This window comes from Oncorhynchus mykiss, chromosome 2 (genome assembly GCF_013265735.2).
Source record: "Oncorhynchus mykiss isolate Arlee chromosome 2, USDA_OmykA_1.1, whole genome shotgun sequence".
NCBI lineage: Eukaryota > Metazoa > Chordata > Actinopteri > Salmoniformes > Salmonidae > Oncorhynchus > Oncorhynchus mykiss.
Window position 1 is genome coordinate 66342396 of NC_048566.1, and position 21658 is coordinate 66364053.

At 42.0% G+C, this 21658-nt stretch overlaps 2 protein-coding genes and 1 pseudogene across 4 annotated transcripts; 2 read left to right on the plus strand and 1 right to left on the minus strand.

The window, feature by feature from the left end:
- Positions 1-1234: 1234 nt before the first annotated feature.
- LOC110494195 (anamorsin-B) lies at positions 1235-12143 on the minus strand. The gene is made up of 9 exons (XM_021569030.2): positions 11991-12143; positions 4105-4267; positions 3780-3923; positions 3603-3682; positions 3346-3514; positions 3180-3256; positions 2964-3085; positions 2681-2762; positions 1235-2573 (listed from the first exon to the last, which is right to left on the minus strand). The coding sequence occupies exons 2-9, from the start codon at positions 4259-4261 to the stop codon at positions 2463-2465; spliced, it is 942 nt and encodes a 313-aa protein (XP_021424705.2). The 5' UTR covers positions 4262-4267; positions 11991-12143; the 3' UTR covers positions 1235-2462.
- LOC110494184 (ubiquinone biosynthesis protein COQ9-B, mitochondrial) lies at positions 12012-15512 on the plus strand. Of its 3 annotated transcripts, none has more exons than XM_021569009.2 (9): positions 12012-12144; positions 12668-12908; positions 13080-13215; positions 13325-13467; positions 13597-13681; positions 13994-14194; positions 14469-14624; positions 14781-14834; positions 15106-15512. In XM_021569009.2, the coding sequence occupies exons 1-9, from the start codon at positions 12087-12089 to the stop codon at positions 15139-15141; spliced, it is 1110 nt and encodes a 369-aa protein (XP_021424684.1). In that variant the 5' UTR covers positions 12012-12086; the 3' UTR covers positions 15142-15512. The 3 variants fall into 3 exon arrangements, with proteins under 3 accessions (XP_021424684.1, XP_021424692.1, XP_036809567.1); XM_021569017.2 differs by having other exon boundaries at positions 13994-14098; XM_036953672.1 differs by having other exon boundaries at positions 12092-12317.
- A 1895-nt stretch (positions 15513-17407) lies between these two features.
- On the plus strand, positions 17408-21590 carry LOC110494202 (annotated as a pseudogene).
- The last annotated feature ends 68 nt before the right edge of the window (positions 21591-21658 follow it).

Genomic DNA, 21658 nt, shown 5'->3' on the forward strand with positions numbered 1-21658 from the left:
AATTGGACACTCGCAAACTCAATCAAAAACGAGGGCTGAGGGGCTAACGTTGCCAACTTCCCTTGCTTGGCTAATCAAATCTAATTTTATTGGTGACATGCACCGAATACAATAGGTTAAGACATTACCGTGTATTGCTTACTTACAAGCCCTTAACCAACGATGCAGTTTTAAGAAAAAAATATTTATTAAATAAACTAAAGTAAAAAATAAAAGAGCAACAATAAAATAACAATGAGGCTATATACAGTGGGTAACGGGAATGAGTCAATGTGCGGGGGTACAGGTTAGTCAAGGTAATTGAGGTAATATGTACATATAGGTAGGGGTAAAGTGACTGCATAGATAAAACGGCAAGCAGCAGCAGTGTAAAAATGGATATAGTCCGGGTTGCCATTTGATTAGCTGTTCAGGAGACTTATGGCTTGGATCCACAGACGATGCAATCTCTATTGCACTCAACACTTCCCTAAATAGCACGGGTACCTTAGCACGGGTACTTCCAGTTTGAGTTTCTGCCTTTCGGAAGGGAGAAGGTTTGCTGAAGGGAGGGGGCGGGGGAGGACCATGTGGCCATCCCGGAAGGGAGAGTATATGTATTTACAGTACCAGTCAAAAGTTTGACCACACCTACTCATTCCAGGGGTTTTCATTAGTCTACAATGTAGAAAATAGTAAAAAAAAATAACAGTGAAGACATCAAATCTATGAAATAATACATATGGATTCATATTTTTTTTATTTTGTGTTATTGACTGCATGTTCGTTTGTGTGACTGTTTTGTTGCATTGCTTTGCTTTATCTTGGCCAGGTTGCAGTTGTAAATGAGAACTGGTTAAATAAAGGTGAAATAAATAAAGTAAACAAAAGTGTTTGAAACAAATCAAAATATATTTTGAGATTCTTCAAAGTGGCCACCCTTTGCCTTGATGACAGCTTTGCACACTCCTGGCATTCTCTCAATGCATTCCAGGTGACTACCTCATGAAGCTGGTTAAGTTAATTTGTGGAATTTCTTTACTTAATGTGTTTGAGCCAATCAGTTGTGACAAGTTTTAAAAAAAAATGTAACCTTTTAACTAAGCAAGTCAGTTAAGAATATTGTTATTTACAATTATGGTCTAGGAACAGTGGGTTAACTGCCCTTTTCAGGGCCAGAACAGTTTTTTACCTTGTCAGGTCAGGGATTCGAGCTAACAATCTTTTGGTTATCCTGAAAAAAATGAACTTGTACTATGATTAACAGATTTTTTTATTGTTAAAAAGATAGTAAAATACACACGATTCACTGAACTGACAAATCAACACCTGTATGTTCCAGTAATACTTGAAATATGGTGACTGCTCTGTGAAATCTTCACTGTATCCAGTAGCATATTGTCGTTTTCACATGGTCGTAGCCTGGATTGATGCAATGATTATGATGAATTCAGTCATGCTTGCATACTTTAAATTCTACTCCTAATACATGTATTACAACTGTATACAACCAGCAATAACACATTTCTGACTGCAATTCAGTGCATTAGGCCTTCATTTTCTTAAACTCAATCTGGTTTTTGCTCTCACATAAATGAGATGTAGAACCACTCTCCTCATTGAGAACCCGGCATTGAACAAGTACTGCAGGGCAATGTTTCCTCTAAGCTGCAAGTGGGTGCGCAGTAGCCCCGAGACTGCCGTGCAGCTCCCCCGGGACTGCGGAGCAAAATAAATATCAGCCCAAAGAGAGAAAGAAGCATGGGATTAAACTTCACAGCTGCAGTAAGCCTATTTGCAAATAAAACATTGCCATATATGGATCTGTGCTGTTTCCTTTGAACTGGACTGGACAGCATGAGTGGTCATTAGTAGATGCGCTTGTGTTGAGATCAAAGCAAGAGCTGCATGTTGCCATGTGTGCACATTTTGTTAATATACTTTGCTAGTTTGTGAGTTAAGTAGCCAATATATAGAGGGTAGGGATCATTTGTCTGTCTGTAATAATGGTATGGAAATAATAAATGCATTTTATTTTGTAAAGTAGTTTCTTGCATCAAACAATATTTTTTGTCACCTTGTCTGAAGGACAAGTGGATAAACAGGTTAATGTCAAGCCCTGCATGTTTTTTTCTAAAGTCTTATGGAATGTAGACCTACATTGAACACCACACATTAGCTGCTACTGTAGGCTGAATGATAGCTGTTCTATTTCCATGTTACAGGATGCATATTTTCCTTGTTTTTGATGGTAGGCCACACTGATAGGCCTACATTATGTTTCAAATAGCAACAGTAGCGTACTTGACCACTGTTAACTAACTTAAAGTGGGTACAGCCTCAGTGTTCACAGTAAATGCGAGTTTGCACAGCAGACCTGAAATTTGCCCAGTGCTGGAGAAAAGAGGGAACATTGCTCTAGGGGGTGGTAGGTTAGCAGTGTGTAAGGAATGTAAATAATGTGACACTACATAAATGTGTTCCTAGGCATCATTTAGCCCCATGTTGGCCAGGACAACCTTCTCCCCAGGTTTAAAGGCAGGCATCCCAAGATACGGACAGCTGGCACACCGGAAGGCATCACCCAGGTAACACTGAAATACAGATCAAAAGGTCAGGTCACCAACTACAAACTGGCTTCACAAAGAGACATGTGCCAACACAGAAAGCTACAGTATGATGGGAAAAGAGTGACACTCACACTTCCACACGCTGACTTGGGCTGGCTGATCGTCTGGACACCCTTGCTTTCTTGTTCCAACTCCTCAGCAAGACCACAAGAGCTACATAGGAGGAGTAATGACAAATTACAATTATGATTCAAGGCAACGATGTGTGATTATCTCCATATTTGCATAAGGGATATTCAATAATCAGTTGAACTTCATCACTCATGTCTCTTGGTTATGACTCCAGCGATCTTGTTGGTGTATGGATGAGCCCTCTTTTCTGTAACCAAAGAAAGGGTGAGGGGTGTTTCTCACCAGTTCTTGCAAGCTTTCTTTTTCTTGGTTGTTCCGTCACCACAAGAGGGCGCCTTGAGGGAGGCTGCATCTGGCTTCTTTAGATCCTCTGCATCCAGAAGAGCATCGGAGTCCACCAGGTCCTGAAGGGACAGGGGAAAGGCATATTGAGACCATCATCGAATGCATTAAATCATAGATTTATAGATCTACACACAAATACAACCAAACACACACCACATCATCATCATCCATGTCATTGGCTGACAGGGTCCACGCCTTTTCAACATTGGGGTCAAGAGCTGGTTTGTCTTCTGCAACAAGAAAAGGAATACATTTGTAAAGGCCAGAAGCAAGAGGAAAAGTTTGAAATAGTAACAGAAGGAGGGAGAACTTCACATACCTGGTTTTAGTGTCTTTTTCCCAAAGGAAAGCTTCAGCTGGCTAGAGGAGCCCACCTCAAAGTTGGGTTTAGAAGCAGACATGCGCACCCTGGAGAGAGTGTTCCCCTGGAAGCCTGTAGATGTCCTCAGGGCAGACAACGTTTTTGGAGTCAGGGGTCCTTTACTGATCTGCCAATGTTGGTAAAAAAAAAAATGTGTCAGTGTATAAAGAGCCTGGAGGAGTGGATATTTACCAATCCAGTGCTGGTTTACTCACCTCAGTGACAGACACCAGGCCAGACAACTTCAAGGCTGACATAAGTTTTTCAGCAGTCCTCACCGATTGGTCATTAGTTCCTGAGAAAAAGGACAGGTTTCAAGTGTCAAGAGTCAGTCATTTACTATGTGTCCTCAATAATGACCATGGAGACTTTGCTCTCTTCACCCCTCTTACCTGTAACAGGTTCCTCTAGCACTAGTTTCCCACCAGGTTTTATCACTCTGGCCATCTCTGCTAGCGTCTCTGAGGTGTGAATGGAAGAGCTGTCAGGGAGTAGACTTGAGAGGACCCAGTCATAAGTTGATGCTGCATGTGAAGCTGAGGAAAGGAGAGGATTGGCAGGTATTTTGGTGGCTCACCTTATCGTTAGAGTAGCAAGTACAATTTTACAATGCAATGCCGTTTAACAAGTGCATAGAATATCACACCTATAAATGCAAGAGTTTTGATATAGCATTGGCCAACTGTTGAAACAGAAACTTAGGAAAGGGTCACTCACACATTAGAAGTCTCTCCATATTCTCCAGTGACACTCGGCCCTCAGAGCCAACCATGGACCCTAGACTCTCTGCCAGCTCCTTCAGGGTTGTTGGGGATGAGGGTTGGCTCCACACCAACAGCACCTTATCCCCCGCTTTTATACCAAGGTTTGCCATGGTCTCCTGCAAACAGAACAACAGTCAATACATTAACACACTTACTAGCATTTAAAGTTAAATCAATCCAAAGAAACCACCAGAATGTGGACACTGCCACCTAACTGACTCCTCCCAAAATTGAGATACCCAAGCAGACAGAACATACAGTGCATTCAGAAAGTACTCAGACCCTTTGACTTTTCCACATTTTGTTACGTTAGTCTTATTCTAAAATGGATTTTAAAAATATCACACAATACCCCATAATGACAAAACAAATTTATAAAACATTTGAAACTGAAATATCACATTTATGTAAATATTCAGACCCTTTACTCAGTACTTTGTTGAAGCACCTTTGGCAGCGATTACAGCCTTGAGTCTTCTTGGGTATGACGCTACAAGCTTGGCACCCATGTATTTTGGGAGTTTCTCCCATTCTTCTCTGCAGATCCTCTCAAACTCTGTCAGGTTGAATAGGGAGCGTTGCTGCACAGCCATTTTCAGGTCTCTTCAGAGATGTTCTATCGGGTTCAAGTCTAGGCTCTGGCTGGGCCACTCAAGGACATTCAGACACTTGTCCCAAAGCCACTCCTGCGTTGTCTTGGCTGTGTGCTTAGGGTCGTTGTCCTGTTGCAAGGTGAACTGTCGCCCCAGTCTGAGGACCTGAGCACTCTGGAGCAGTTCATCATGAATTTCTCTGTACTTTGCACGGTTCATCCTTCCCTCAATCCTGACTAGTCTCCCGGTCCCTGCCGCTGAAAAACATCCCCATAGCATGATGCTGCCACCACCATGGTGTCAGGTTTCCTCCAGATGTGACGCTTGGCATTCAGGCCAAAGAGTTAATTATTTGTCCTTTAGGTGCATTTTGGCAAACTCCAAGCGTGCTGTCATTTTACTGAGGAGTGGCTTCCGTCTGGCCACTCTACCATAAAGGCCTGATTGGTGGAGTGCTGCAGAGATGGTTCTCCTTCTGGAAGGTTCTCCCATCTCCACAGAGGAACTCTGGAGCTCTCTCAGAGTGAGCATCGAGTTCTTGGTCACCTCCCTGACCAAAGCCCTTCTCCCCCCAATTTCTCAGTTTGGCCAGCTCTAGGAAGAGTCTTGGTGGTTCCAAACATCTTCCATTTATCAACTCAAATTTTATTTGTCACATACACATGGTTAGCAGATGTTAATGCGAGTGTAGCGAAATGCTTGTGCTTCTAGTTCCGACCATGCAGTAATATCTAACAAGTAATCTAACAATTTTACAACAACTACCTTATACACACAAGTGTAAAGGAATTAATAAGAATATGTACATAAAAATATATGAATGAGTGATGGCCGAATGGCATAGGCAAGATGCAGTAGATGGTATAGAGTACATTATATACATAAGAGATGAGTATTGTAGGGTATGTAAACATTAATGCCCTTGTTTAAAGTGGCTAGTGATACATTTATTACATCCATTTCTCCATTATTAAAGAACGATGGAGGCCACTGTGTTCTTGGGGACCTTCAAGGCTGCAGAATTATTTTGCTACCCTTCTCCAGATCTGTGCCTCTAGACAATCCTGTTTCGGAGCTCTATGGACAATTACTTTGACCTCATGGCTTGGTGTTTGCTCTGACATGCACTGTCAACTGTGGGACCTTAGGGAGGTGACCAAGGCACAGGTGTGTGCCTTTCCAAATCATGTCCAATCAGTTGAATTTATCACAAGTGTAGAAACCTCTAGGATGATCAATGGAAACCAGATGCACCGGAGCTCAATTTCGAGTCTCAAAGCAAAGGGTCTGATAAGGTATTCTAAAAACTTGTTTTCACTTTGTCATTATGGGGTATTGTGTGTAGATTGATGAGGAAAATGTTACATTTAATCCATTTTAGAATAAGGCTGTAACATAACAAAATGTGGAAAAAGTCAAGGGGTCAGAATACTTTCTGAATGCACTGTATCTGTCATGCTGCTAAGATACCAAGTGTTGGGGACAGAGGAGTAAACTCAACCACCCAATAGTTTATCGGTACCTGATAGTAGCTGTCTCATGAGTCGTAGATTCAAGATTGAGAAACAGAAGTGAAAGTGACCTTGTTCCATACAGAATGCTTTACTGACTTCTGTTGGGATATCAAAATTGTTCTGAATTGGTTACTGCCAGCACCAGTTACAGACATAAGGATTAGGGTTAGTGTAAGGTGACCAGCCCTCAGTAAGAAAAAGTTTAAATTGCGGGTGATATTTCAATAATCAAACGCTGTATCCAATCAGATTTGCATTTACAAATGATGTCTATCCCTGTACCCAACTGCATAGGCTACCAAACATGGGTGACTAAAAAATGTACGAGATAGGCCAAGATTTAAAAAACTGTGGAGGGGTAATCAATTGCTGTGTTATAATTAATAAAAGGACTATAGTGAAAATACATTTGTAAATTTAGTTCCATGTCATTGTTTTTTTCCCACCAAGCTAGAAAATCAGATCACCTCACCTCAGCAGTTCAGAGTCCAACCTCATGAACACAGGTACAGTAGAAGTTGGAAGTTTACGTACACCTTAGCCAAATAGATTTAAACTCGGTTTTTCACAATTCCTGACATTTAATCCTAGTAAAAATTCCCTGTCTTAGGTCAGTTAGGATCACCACTTTATTTTAAGAATGTGAAATGGCAGAATAATGGTAGAGAGAATTATTTATTTCATCACGTTCCCAGTGGGTCAGAAGTTTACATACACTCAATTAGTATTTGGTAGCATTGCCTTTAAATTGTTTAACTTGGGTCAAACATTTTGGGTAGGCTTCCACAAGCTTCCCACAATAAGTTGGGAGAATTTTGGCCCATTCCTCCTGACAGAGCTGGTGTAACTGAGTCAGGTTTGTAGGCCTCCTTGCTCACGCATGCTTTTTCAGTTGTGCCCAGATATTCTAGTTAGGATTGAGATCAGGGCTTTGTGATGGCCACTCCAATACCTTGACTTTGTTGGCCTTAAGCCATTTTACCACAATGTTGGAACTTATTTATGGCGGTTTTGGAGCAGTGGCTTCTTCCTTGCTGAGCGACCTTTCAGGTTATGTCGATATAGGACTTGTTTTACTGTGGACATGGATACTTTTGTACCTGTTTCCTCCAGCATCTTCACAAGGTCCTTTGCTGTTGTTCTGGGATTGATTTGTACTTTTGGCACCAAAGTACATTCATCTCTAGGAAACAGAACGCGTCTCCTTCCTGAGCGGTATGACGGCTGCGTGGTCCCATGGTGTTTATACTTGCGTCCTATTGTTTGTACAGATGAACGTGGTACCTTCAGGCGTTTGGAAATTGCTCCCAATGATGAACCAGACTTGGGGAGGTTCTAAAATTATTTTTCTGAGGTCTTGACTGATTACTTTTGATTTTCCCATGACGTCAAGCAAAGAGGCACTGAGTTTGAAGGTAGGCCTTGAAATACATCCACAGGTACACCTCCAATTGACTCAAATTATGTCAATTAGCCTATCAGAAGCTTCTAAAGCCATGACATAATTTTCTGGAATTTTCCAAGCTGTTTAAAGGCACAGTCAACTTAGTGCATGTAAACTTCTTACACACTGGAATTGTGATACAGTGAATTATAAGTGAAATAATCTGTCTGTAAACAATTGTTGGGAAAATGACTTGTGTCATGCACGAAATAGATGTCCTAACCAACTTTCCAAAACTATAGTTTGTTAACAAGAAATTTGTGGAGTGGTTGAAAAACAAATTTTAATGACTCCAACCTAAGTGTATGTAAACCTCCGACATCAACTGTAGCTACAGAGTTGTTATAACAGGATATGTGATGCTCCATACCCATTACATGGAAAGCTACGCAAGGATCCAATCGCTGGGGGCTTTGTTTTGTACAGTGCCCCTCCTCACCACAAATGACTTAAATGATGGCAGTCTCAGACTCATTGTGTTTAAGACAACTGGGAACTCGGGTGGGGGGGGCGAAATCAAATCATGACGTCAGTGATCTTCAAGTCGGAAAGTTGGAGCTCTAGAAAGTGCTTCAAGACAACTGGGAACCCGGTTAAAAATGAGCTCAGATTAAAAATAAATAAAAAAACATTGGTTTGAACGGTCATCCAACTCGGAATTCTTAGTCTAAACTTTTTCTAGAGCTCCAACTTGGTTTCCACAGCCACAAAGTGAATATTATCTATATCGTAAAAATATACGAAAAAAAAAAAAGCTTTTTGGTCTTATTTTAAGGCTAGGGATGTGGTTAAGTTTAAAATCCGATTTACTGTGAAAAACTGTAGAAATAGGCGGGGTTTTATGACTTTGTGGCAGCCAGTGACACTTTCTGACCTGAAGATCACTGACATCTTGATTTTACCTCGTTTTTTCCGTGTTCCCAGTTGTCTTGAAAGCACCATGTAGGTAGCCTGATGGTGCTTTCGAGACAACTGTGAACTCCGGAAAAAACTAGGTCAAATCATGACGTCAGTGATCTTCAGATCAGAAAGTGGGGTTCTAAAAAGATGCCATAGTTTTCGACTTGTAATTCCGAGTTGGATGATGATTCAAAACATTTTTTCCAGTTGTTTTGAACAAGACATCATGAGTAGCAATCTCTATAGCTAACATTCCACTCCTTGTCGTTGACAAAAAGACTGGTCTTTCAGCAATTTAAAACTTTCAATATGCGCTGGATTTATGGCAGAATTGCTTAAAGGGTTGTTGGAAATAACATTAATATTTTCTACGACAACATGTGGAGCCTCTAATAGAATTTGAATTTATAACGTCAAAAACATTTAGCTCTTAGCTAGGCAAATGGTTGAATTTTGAGGCTTAAACTCTAAACGAAACAGTTTTGTGGTTGAATTGCAGAATGTAACTATTTAGTTTGAGAATTTAGACATATGAGCTAGCATCTTTTGACAAACTGGTTTCATCTACTCTGGACAATCAAAAATCGGTTGCTTAGCAACGTGTTCTGTGGAGAGAAAAAAGTGATAGTTCCAATATTTGCATTATAGTTGTACTTTGAGCATAGCTGAGGGTAATCAAATCAGGATCACGTCCTCTGAACTCTAGCTCATTAATGATGGAATGTTCATATTTGAAGATGGTAGAAAGCAGTGGAGGTTACTCAGGAGGGGGAGGACCATCCTACTCAGTGAATTTCCTAAAAATAAAAAGTGAAACAAAAAAGTTGTCCTTTTTAGATAAAACTACACTATTCAAGGCACCAAATAATGGATTAAAACACACTGTTTTGCAATGGTCTACAGTGGCCTCAACAGCACTCTCTGTGGTAGCACCATGGTGAAGCCAGAGGACAGCTATTTTCCGCCCTCCTCTGGGTACAACGAACTTCAATACTAAACCTTGGACGCTAATGGTTCCCACCCCCTTCCATAAACTTACACAGTAATTATGATGACTTCCGGAGGACATCCGCCATCCTATCAGAGCTCTTGCAACATGAACTGACATGTCCACCCAATCAAATAATCAGAGAATTAATCTAGTACTGAAAGCATAAACTACAGCTAGTTAGCACTGCAGCACATAAAATTTAAAGACTTAACTTAAAGAGAGAAAGACAATAGTTTAACAGTTTTGAACAAATTAATGTCTTAAATTGAGAAGAAAAAGAAGAGATTTTGTATACATTTTTTCCCACTTACTTAGCTAATGCACCTAGCTAATTTAGACTTTTCAAACACTTGGCTCAAACAGAGGTATTATATTTATGTTAAGCTAGCTGGCTCACACCGAACCCAAACAGGCTGCGCGCGTGCCCCATCGTGCATAAATGTATTTCACCTTTATTTAACCAGGTAGGCTAGTTGAGAACAAGTTCTCATTTACAACTGTGACCTGGCCAAGATTAAAGCATAGCAGTGTGAACAGACAGCAACACATAGTTACACATGGAATAAACAAGTCAATAACACAGTAGAAAAAAAAAAAGAGTCTATACACATTGTGTGCAAAAGTCATGAGGAGGCAGGCGAATAATTACAATTTAGCAGATTAACACTGGAGTGATAAATTATCAGATGGTCATGTGCAGGTAGAGATACTGGTGTGCAAAAGAGCAGAAACGTAAATAAATAAAAACAGTATGGGGATGAGGTAGGTAATTTGGGTGGGTTATTTACCGATGGACTATGTACAGCTGCAGCGATCGGTTAGCTGCTCAGATAGCAGATGTTTAAAGTTGGTGAGGGAGATAAAAGTCTCCAACTTCAACGATTTTTGCAATTAGTTCCAGTCACAGGCAGCAGAGAACTGGAAGGAAAGGCGGCCAAATGAGGTGTTGGCTTTAGGGATGATCAGTGAGATACACCTGCTGGAGCGCGTGCTACAGGTGGGTGTTGCCATTGTGACCAGTGAACTGAGATAAGGCGGAGCTTTACCTAGCATGGACTTGTAGATGACCTGGAGCCAGTGGGTCTGGCGACGAATATGTAGCGAGGGCCAGAGTTCTATTTTAGCCCTTGGCGTCGCAGAGGCTCGTTGGCGCAATAATTGAATAACATGGATTTCTACATTTATTTTGCGATGCTCGCGCACGCGACGTGTCCTGTCTGGTCAGCATGTAAGGCTGTCCAACACTGGAACTCTTCCAAGTCAAGGTAAGCTTTTGGTTGTATGAATGTATTGCCACCGGGGCACGCCAGTGTAATTGATCAACTGTTTGCTGTACTGTGGGTTTACTAAGTATTTTTTTCACCTGGTCACAGACAGCTGTTGTGGTGTTCACTGAAGTCCACAAGCGAAGGAAAAAAGTGAGAGGAGGAGAGTGCATAGATGCAAGAAGGAATTATACAACAAGTAAAGCGATGATTCTGTTTGTATGTGGCTGATATGAATGTGATCTGTGGGTGCTGCTGATATTAATTCTGTTGGAGAAAAAAAAAATCTTAAACAGAAGCAAACCAAACAGAGAGACTCGTTTTGGTTGCAAAGCGTAACTGTTTGGATTTATGATTACACCCTAGATCAACTAGATGCAGGCAAGAGCGTGCAATGAGGTACTGAATGTGTCACTCAGTTGCCTTGATTACACCCATTTGTACCGACATGTGCACCTACGTTATAAACTTGAATTCGTAAAATTGGTTATATCAACCTCATTATAGGTCGAGTATCATATAGTAGTCTTAACCTATCGATGTTACATTGAGCTGGGTGAATGGAATATGAATGACAGTCATCCTATATGCTGTAATAGAAATAAAGCCATGCTCTTTAAAAAAAAAGAAATCCTCTCTAATCTTAAAACGGCACAGTCTGCAACTGGCAGAAAGGCCAGTCTCTTTGGCACATGACAGGGAGTAGATTAGCTAAAGAGACTGATATCCAGGCTATCAGGTGTAACTAGAACGTAATATGGAATACTCTAGAGCTGACTAGAAACCAAACGTTTATGGAAATGTACTGCCAGTCATACAGACATCATCAAGCCCATTTTAGCACATCACGTTTAATACATTATCTTGGTCTTGACTCTTAATTAAAGATGTTCAAATGTGCTTTTCTCTTTGTGACAAGTTACCAACCAGCTAAGTTAGTTAGCTAGTAAGCTAACGTTGTTTAACGAACAGCTAACAAAACGTCCACCTCAAAATGTATGTTTTCGCTGTGCAAATTCACTGCAGATTAACAAAACCTGTGTGTGGTAGTTCCGCTTTGATTTTGAGACTTTCTGAACGTGAAATAAGGCAAAAAGGTTTTCGGTCAATGTTAGCTGACCTGCTAACTTACCTCTCCGGTCAAAGCAATGATGTGTATTACGTGCTGCGTAAGTGAGTCGCGTAAAAATGATGCGTCTGATGTCTAAATATCTGTTAGCAGCTGGATATGGCGGCGCTGCTACGAGGACTACGAGTTGGAAGGGCCCTGCGGGGTTTTGGCAGCGGTGAGCCAAGACTTGCTACTTGGTCTTTGTCTGTAGGCATTAGCCAGTAGCTCAGGGACTTGACTTTGGTAATCGTGTACATTGATTTAGGTTTAAATCGCGAGAGAACTTGGGAACTAGCTAGCCAACCAATGTCACTTTAAGCAGAAGGTGATCATGAAGGACAGAATCTGGTAATATAATGTTGGCTACTCATTGCAATCTAAATCTCAACGCAAGAAAACACATGTAGTTATCACAACTGCAAGTATTGAGCTCTGCAATCCAATAAACATAGTTAGCTAATTAGGCTAAACCCGTAAATTGTGACGGGGGTTACGTTATCCACGTATTTTCACAATCTGCTTACATAGGGACTACCGAGTTCATACTACCGAGGAACTACCCCCCCGTCACAATTTACGGAGCTTTAATTATTTGGCAATATTAGGCAATTTAGTTAATACGTGCTCAGTCAGAATACAGGATGCATTGTGTCAGTATGAACATCATTAGAGCATACTTTTCTGATTATTTCTTGTAGTTCCAAAAACATCCAGTCCCCAATGCAATGGCCTGAGACGAGGCTTCCACTGTGCTGCACTTCGTCTTCAGGAGGACAAGGACAAGTCCATCCCTGTCCCCCCATCCTCTGCTGCATCCTCAACTACAACCTACCACGAGCATTACCAAGCCCACCCATCTAAAAACAACACTGCCACACATATGCAGGAAGCGCCTGCACCCGAAGCTGGTGCTAAGGAGGCTCCCCAGCCCAACACTAGGTTAGGTTCCACCAAACTGAACTGACACCCATTTAACCAATGCATAATAACATTACAATACCATGTTGTGGTTTTTCCCTCTGAAACATTTATGTGACATTTTGTTCTTAAGTTACTTATGATGTGTGCATGCCAATGGTCTATGCTGTGTGCTCTCTATTGTCACTGCAGTTATGCAGACCAGAGTGGAGAACAAGGAGAAGAGTATGAAACAGAGGAGCAACTGCAAGCACACATCCTTAACGCTGCACTGGACTTTGTCCAACTACATGGTTGGACTCTTGAGGCCATTTCAGCAGGGGCTGAAGTAAGTGAGTGGAGGGAAGTTGGATTTACTGTAGTTGTGTGGATGGAGAGATTTACCTACGTGACTAAATGTAATTGTTTCTTTCCTGTTACTGTTTTCCTCGGAGCAGACACTGGGCCTCTCAGCAGCCTCCAGTGGAATGTTCCAGAATGGAGCAGGGGACCTGGTTTTGCACTTCATTGCTCAGTGCAATGCCCAGCTAACAGAGCAAATGGCAGAGCAGCACAACCAGGTCCAACTTGGTCAGGCTGAGTAAGCTCCCTCACACTCAAATTAGCAGGTGCAAGAATAGTGCACTTTTCGTGCGCAGTTAGGATTTAAACATGGATGTGATTGTTATTGGTGTGTGTGAGCATGTGTTAACCATGTGATTTCTTGCAGACCAAAGAAAACTGCAGAGTTTCTTAGAGATGCTGTGGAGACTAGATTGAGGATGTTGACGCCATACATGGATAATTGGCCACAGGTATCTTGCACACAACACAGTATAACAATTAGACTTTAGACATCAACTAGACATGTGATAGTTAATCTCTTCACCTTAAACCAGTTCAAGCTACTGATTGGTATAAGGTAGCCTAATCTTGTAACATCGTCTTGATACACTAGTAGAGGCAACCATTTATTACATCTGTGCGTAGATGTGCCATATAGCTTACTTGATCGAATGTCTCACTTTGCCATCTACATTAGTCTCCCTAAAATTATTACACTCAGTAACAGACATCTGTTTTTTTTCTGCTGATTTAAAGTGTATCTTCCTTTCTCCTCTCTCCAGGCTATGAGTATTCTGCTCCTCCCACACAACATCCCAGACAGTCTGAAGCACCTCTCCACCCTGGTGGATGATATCTGGTACTACGCTGGAGACCGTTCCACAGATGTGAGTCGACCTTCTCAGCCTAAGTACCCCTCTCCCCATGTCTTCCTCACCCCCGTTCATCAGGCACCTCATACTATCCGACCAGCCTCTGCGAAGGTTACTACTCGCCACCTATCCTCACACTGCACTCTCATTGTCCCTCTCACCTTTAACTCGGTCTACCCTATTAATCTCCATATTATATGTCCTCTATGTCCTCTCCTCTCATTAATTGTACATGTGGGTACAATTGACATGATTTGTCAATTGTTTATAAATCAGCCCAATCCAAATGTTTCCTTTTAAGTTTTTGTCTTTCAACAACCACTTTAATAGTATGTCTATGTATCAAAATCTTTGTTATTCAGTTTTCACTTTTTTCCTATATCAGTTGAACTGGTATACGAAACGGGCTGCACTGACAGGGATCTATAACACCACTGAGCTGGTGATGATACAGGACTCCTCAGAAGACTTCCAGGACACCTGGAACTTCCTTGAAAACCGAATCCAGGATATTGTCAACATGGCTGGCGCCGCCAAACAGGTACCATTTCCTTAGTCTGTGCATAGTCCCCTTAATAAGGTAACAGGTCACTAGTGATAAAATATAAATCATTAGAAAGAACTCACTAGTATACAACCTATATTAAGGGAACTCAATATGTGTAATTGACACCTATTTTGCTATTGTGTCCTGTAGGCGGCATCTACAGGAGAAGCAGTGGCGCAGGGGCTTTTGGGGGCTGCTGTTACGGTGAGGGTGCTAGAGAGATAAAATGCACAAAACAAAGGATTATTATTACGAATTGGCTTTTTAAACACTTCTCCAGGCATTGTGAAGATCTGTTGTATCCGCGCAGAATGTGTCTTGAACATATACAGCAGCATTGCTTGGAACCTTGGATTACTTTTTTTCAGAATCCTAGATTGTTTAAATGTTTTAATGTCATGCACTGTATTTGTTTAATACCAATTGTATTCTGTGTGTTTAGTAGTGACTGGAGATTTTTTTTCTTTTTTTCCAGCTGAAGAATCTAACAGGGATTAACCAAAGACGATGAAAAAAGATGGCTATTTCTGTTCCACCATCCCCTTCCCCTCTGATCTCTGCCAGTCAGTGGTTTGTGTGTGAGGCATTGAAGATCAGCTTCTGTGCTCACAGCTCAGACATTTCTTCTCTTATCTGTAATACCCTATAGTGTTGGTTTGTTTTATTGCTTAGTCGCCTTTTATCCACAATACAAATATAATTGTGCCTTAGGTCTGGTATGAGGTTTCACTTTCATCCAGTTTGAAACGGTTTTCCCTCAGATCCACTTCCTATCCATTTTTCTTTTGTATAAAGGATGCAAAAATATGATTGTATTTTAAATGCTTTTGGTCGGGTCCATTGAGAGTTCCTAAATAAATTACAGATCAGTTACAACAACAATCTTGTTGATTTTTTTCAGTTATTGATTTAGGATGAGGGGTCCTTGGGATGAACAACACTGCATGGATTTTACCATGCGATGCTGTTGGTGCTTTCAAGACAACTGGGAACTCAGGAAAACAATGGGGTCAAGTCATGACATCAGCGATCTTAAGGTCAGAATGTCGGGAGATCTGGAAAGGTGCCAATTTCGATGAACGTTCAAGTTGATTTTTCCAAGTCAGAGTTAGTTTTTTTTCAGGAGTTCCCAGTTGTCTGGAACAGGTCATAAGTGTTTTACCTAGGCGCACTAAACTTGTATTTTGAAACATCTTAAACATCTTGAAACATGTTAAACACACCCACAACGAATTGGTAACCAATCACAGACTATTTTATTTTGGCCAATGAGGTGTTTTTTAGACGGATCGATAAAGAATTTATATCTGTGCTTTTCTCATACGTTAACAATGCCGTATGCTAACCAGCCAATCACATAATTGACGGATGAGAATGTTAAATGTGTCATAGGGAACACAGATCTGTCGCGAGTAACCATTTAAATTAATTATCCAAACGTTAGCTTGCTAGTGAACGAGTTCGTTACGTAGCTTGTGAGAGCGTAGCCAGTGCAATGAATAGCTGGCGCCCGCTGATACTTAATTGAAATAACTACAGCATGACATATGTCCATGTTTTAATATTTCTGTATGCACGTCAATGATGACGCAGCAATGGAATATTAGACCAAATCATGTGTAAAGTTACATAGCGTTAGGTCACTAGTTGGCTTTCTGGGAGGGAGCAGCCGAGAGACGGGTTGCCTCCCACGATGTAACCAATGTATGTTCCAACATACACTGAATTACCAAAAGTATGTGGACACCTGCTCGTCGAACAACTCATTCCAAAATCATGGATATTAATATGGAGTTGGTCCTCCTTTTGCTGCTAAAACAGCCACCGCTCTTCTGGAAAGGCTTTGCACTACACGTTGGAACATTGCTGCGGGGACTTGCTTCCATTCAGCCACAAGAGCATTAGTGAGGTCAGGCACTGATGTTTGGTGATTAGGCCTGGCTCACAGCTGGTGTTCCAATTCATCCTAAAGGTGTTCAATGGGCTTGAGGTCAGGGCTCTGCGTAGGCCAGTCAAGTTCTATCACACCAATCTCGACAAGCTATTTCTGTATGGACATCACTTTGTGCACAGGAGCATTGTAATGCTGAAACAGGAAAAGGCTTTCCCCCAAGCTGTTGTCACAAAATTGAAGCACAGAATTGTCTAGAATGTCATTGTATATTGTAGCATTAACATTTCCATTCACTGGAACTAAGGGGCTTAGCCCAGACCATTATACCGCCTCCACCAAACTTTACAGTTGTCACTTTGCATTTAGGCAGGTAGCATTCTTCTGGCATCCGCCAAACCTAGATTAGTCCGTATGACTGCCAGATGGTGAAGTGTGATTCATCACTCCAGAGAACGTGTTTCCACTGGTCCAGAGTCCAATGGCTGCGAGCTTTACACCACTCCAGCCGACGCTTGGCATTGCGCATGGTGATCTTAGGCTTGTGTGTGGCTGCTCGGCTATGGAAACACATTTCATGAAGCTCCCGACAAACAGTTCTTGTGCTGACGTTGCTTCCAGAGGCAGTTTGGAACTCGTAGTGAGTGTTGCAACCGAGGACAGACAATCTTTTCCCACTTCAGCTCTCGGCTGTCCCGTTTCGGCTGTCCCTGTCTCGGCTGTCCCGAGCTTCTGTGGCCTACCACTTTGCGGCTGAGCCGTTGTTGCTCCTAGACGTTTCCACTTCACAATAACAGCACTTCCAGTTGACTGGGGCAGCTCTAGCAGGGCAGAAATTTGACAAACTGACTTGTTGGATCCTTTGATGGTGCCATGTTTAAAGTCACTGAGCTCTTCAGTAAGGCTGTTCTACTGGCAATGTTTGTCTTTGGAGATTGCATGGCTGTGTGCTCGATTTTATACACTTGTCAGCAACGGTTGTGGCTGAAATAGCAGAATCTACACATTTTAAGGGGTTTCCACGTACTTTTGTATATACAGGGCAGGTCTGGGATTTTCGAAGCAAGTGCAGGGTAGTAGTGCCTGCTCATCACCCCGGAGGGCTAGCTAGATCATAAGCTTAAATATTACATGAGACTGCTATTGGCTGAAGTTACAATGTTAATGTGTTCTTTCACATGTGTTGTCTGATTATACAGGGTTGCAAATTCCATCCGACGTGTCTTTATGTCAGAGGTTGCAACAATAGGTAAGATACTCTATCGCCTGTGCTTGTTCTTATTAATAAGATTATGAATGTGTAGCGGTTTGTAAGATCCATGTCCTTGCCACAATGGTTCGTGTAAATGTTAATCTCACGTCTCATTTTAGCTATTGATTGGATTCAAATTGATGCAAATTCTTCTGTGATCCACGATGAGTTCATTGCTCAAGGAGTGGGAATGTAGTGACTTGTACAACTTTGTTTTTGTCCCTTCTAGTGCCTCCTGTGTTCCAATATTGCACTGATAACTATGATCACATTTTCAGGTCTTTCCCCCTCACAAGTGATGATGTTGTGGACAAGATGCAGTACTCCAGAGTAAGCATTTGAACACCTGATGAAGATGGCTGAAAGTATCATTGCCAGCCATGCTTACTTGAAGATGAAACTCCTAATGCTTTGTCCCTCTCTTCCCTTCTACCGCAGGACTGTACATGTGACGATTTCTGCCCAGAATGCTCTGTTGAACTGACGCTGGACGTTCGCTGCACAGCGGACCAGACACGGCATGTGACGTCACGAGACCTGCTGTCCAACCACCCTTGAGTCATCCCTGTGAGTGAGCTTCCATTCAACCATAATTCAACGTAGACTTTCCTCCCCTTATTATTTTCTTCAGAACTGAGTTGACTTCTATATTATCTGATCTTCAGGTGACCTCCAAGAGTCGAGACAATGATCCCAATGACTGTTGAACAGGATGGTGAGCTGCTCTTCCCCATGGTCTTCTATTACAGCATTTTATTATAAATATTTGGTGTCTTACACACACTACCTCTGTTTCTCTCTCTCGACTCTGCCTCCTTCGTCTTGTCAGACATTTTGCTGGTAAAGCTTCGAAAGGGTCAGGAGCTGCGTCTCAGAGCTTGTGCCAAGAAGGGCCTTGGCAAGGAACATGCCAAGTGGAACCCTACAGCCGGTGTATCCTTTGAGTATGACCCAGACAATGCACTGAGGCACACTGTGTACCCACGGCCAGAGGAATGGTGTGTTATTTTGTAATGTTAAGGGACAGACAAAGTATTCTGTGAGGGAGAGTGTCACTTATTGTTATCCATTAGAATTGACCCTGCTATTCTCTGTCTCAGGCCAAAGAGTGAATACTCAGATTGATGAGGTGCAAGCCCCATTTGACCCCAATGGCAAACCTGAGAGGTAAATTACATGTCTGTTATGGAGCATTTAGGGTGTGCATCATCAGCAGGAATGGGCACGGTTATTCAAATATTCAAACAGACATTGGTATTCGATTACTTGGGAGAGTATTCATTTTTGAGGAGAACAAATATATACTTTTTCTAAAATGCAATCTACACACAATACCCCATAATGTCAAAGCGAACTGATTGGACATGATTTGGGAAGGCACACACCTGTAAGGTCCCACAGTTGACAGAACATGTCAGAGCAAAACCAAGCCATGAGGTTGAGAGAATTGTCTGTAGAGCTCTGAGACCGCATTGTGTCGATGCACAGATCTGGGGAAGGGTACCAAAACATTTCTGTGCCATTTAAGGTCCCCAAGAACAAAGTGGCCTCTGTCATTCTTAAATGGAAGAAGTTTGGAACCCTTCCCAGAGCTGGTCGCCTGGCCTAACTGAGCAATCGGGAGAAGGGCCTTGGTCAGGGAGGTGACCAAGAACCCGATGGTCACTCTAACACCGCTCCAGAGTTCCTCTGTGGTGATGGGGATAACCTTCCAGAAGCACAACAATCTCTGCAGCACTTCACCATTCAGGCCTTTATGGTAGTGGCCAGACTGAAGCCACTCCTCAGTAAAAAGGCACATGACAGCCCATTTGGAGTTTGCCAAAAGTCACCTAAAGACTCTGACCATGAGAAACCAGATTCTCTGTTCTGATGAGACCAAGATTGAACTTCTTGGCCTGAATGCCAAGGATCACGTCTGGAGGAAACCTGGCACCGTCCCTACGGTGAAGCGTGGTGGCAGCATCATGCTAGGGGGATGTTTTTCAGCGGCAGGGGCCGGGAGACTAGTCAGGATCAAGGCAAAGATGAACAGAGCAAAGTACAGAGAGATCCATGATGAACTGCTCCAGAGCGCTCAGGTCCTCAGACTGGGGCGACTGTTCACCGTCCAATTAGACAACAACCCTAAGCACACAGCCAAGACAACGCAGGAGTGGCTTCAGTACAAGTGTCTGAATGTCCTTGAGTGGCCCGGCCAGAGCCCGGACTTGAACCTGATCGAACATCTCTGGAGAGACCTGAAAATATCTATGCAGCAACACTCCCCATCCAACCTGACAGAGTTTGAGGGTTTGCAGAGAAGAATGGGAGATACTCCCGAAATACAGGTGTGCCAAGCTTGTAGTGTCATACCCAAGAATAATCATTGCGGTAGTCGCTGCCAATCGGTGCTTCAACAATGTACCGAGTAAAGGGTCTGAATACTTATGTAAATGTATATATCAGTTTTATTTTATATAAATTAACGAACATTTCTAAACTTGTTTGTTTTGTCATTGTGGGGTATTATGTGTAGATTGAGGGGGAAACATGTTTGATCAATTTTAGAATAAGGCTGTAACGTAACAAAACGTGGAAAAAGTCAAGGGGTCTGAATACTTTCCGAAGGCACTGTATGTGACGATGCTACATAGCCTACAAGGATAGACTGTGACATTCAACACATGTTGCGCCCCATAGAATACGTCACCTCTAGTTTACACACATTTCGGTCAATCAAAGCAGCGCTACAGTCGTTCTCCATGTGTAACAAGCGAAGTGGGAGATTAATAATCAATGCAAAATATATGAATGGAGTTCTTGTAGACCAGTACGGGGTGCACAGCAAACTTTTCTCAATTAGCCATGCTACTTTAGCTAGCTAGCTGGCTAACTTAGATGGCTACTGTAGCTGGCTAGCTTCTTTAGGTACAAAGATTTGATGCAGTCAAAACATGATGATGATAAAGATGGCAGCGACGTCACGGTTCATTTCTGTTGTCTCAAACTTTTGCAGGTTCTATTACAATGTGGAGACGTGTGGCTCACTGCGACCTGAGACCATCGTCATGTCTGCTCTGGCAGTGCTGAAAAAGAAACTGAGTGATTTACAGACCCAGCTGAGCCACGAAATCCAGAGTGACGTCCTCACTATCAACTGAGACCTGCAGTTTTAGCCAGTCCTACAACATTGAGACTTGGAGAGCAGATCCAGTTGCAAATCAAACTTTTTGGATGACAACAAACCTGATGTAGGCAGGACAAAAGTTTATTCAAGAGCTCGCCAACTGAAATCAGCAGTTTTTATATCGTCCACCACATTTTGTCCTTTCTCTTCGGTATCTGCTATGTTAATATTTGTCCTTTTTGTTGAAGTTGTTTGCGGGATTATGTTTTGAATTGTTTATTTTGTCTACCGAAAGAATAAACTCAAATTTTCATCCAGATTGAATGTGCTTGCCTTTGAATATAAATAAGGTGATGAATGCGAGCATAGGTGAGCAGTCACTGATGTGGGACTAAATTCTACAAATAATATTCTAAATGCAAACAAGCCCTATATACCTTCTCTTGCAAAGTGGTCTCAGAACATTTCGTATTATTCTGTATGTAAATCAGAGAGACTCCATTTAGTATGTTACAATTCATTATGTATTATTAATGTCCATCCATTTCGTATGTTAAGAATTCCAATTTCTTGTGGCTAACGTTAGCTAGGCTAGGGTTTAAGGTTAGTAGTTGGGTTATGTTAAGGAAAGGGTTAGCTAACAAAGTATTGCAAAAAAGTAGTAAGTACTTAACTTTTGCTTTCTAGCTAATAGGCATCCATGATGAGATTAACACGCAACCTTTGCGTTACACTCCTACCAACCACCCTGCTTTCATTTTTGCCTTAAACTCTGG

Coding starts and splice junctions, on each gene's coding strand:
- LOC110494195 (XM_021569030.2), bottom strand. CDS start 4,261: ATGGCAAACCTTGGTATAAAAGCGGGGGATAAGGTGCTGTTGGTGTGG. Junction 3,924..4,104: donor TATGGAGAGACTTCTAATGT/GTGAGTGACCCT, acceptor TCCTTTCCTCAG/CTTCACATGCAGCATCAACT. Junction 2,763..2,963: donor AAGAAAGCTTGCAAGAACTG/GTGAGAAACACC, acceptor CCTCCTATGTAG/CTCTTGTGGTCTTGCTGAGG.
- LOC110494184 (XM_021569009.2), top strand. CDS start 12,087: ATGGCGGCGCTGCTACGAGGACTACGAGTTGGAAGGGCCCTGCGGGGT. Junction 13,468..13,596: donor GTCCAACTTGGTCAGGCTGA/GTAAGCTCCCTC, acceptor GATTTCTTGCAG/ACCAAAGAAAACTGCAGAGT. Junction 14,195..14,468: donor TCCGACCAGCCTCTGCGAAG/GTTACTACTCGC, acceptor TTCCTATATCAG/TTGAACTGGTATACGAAACG.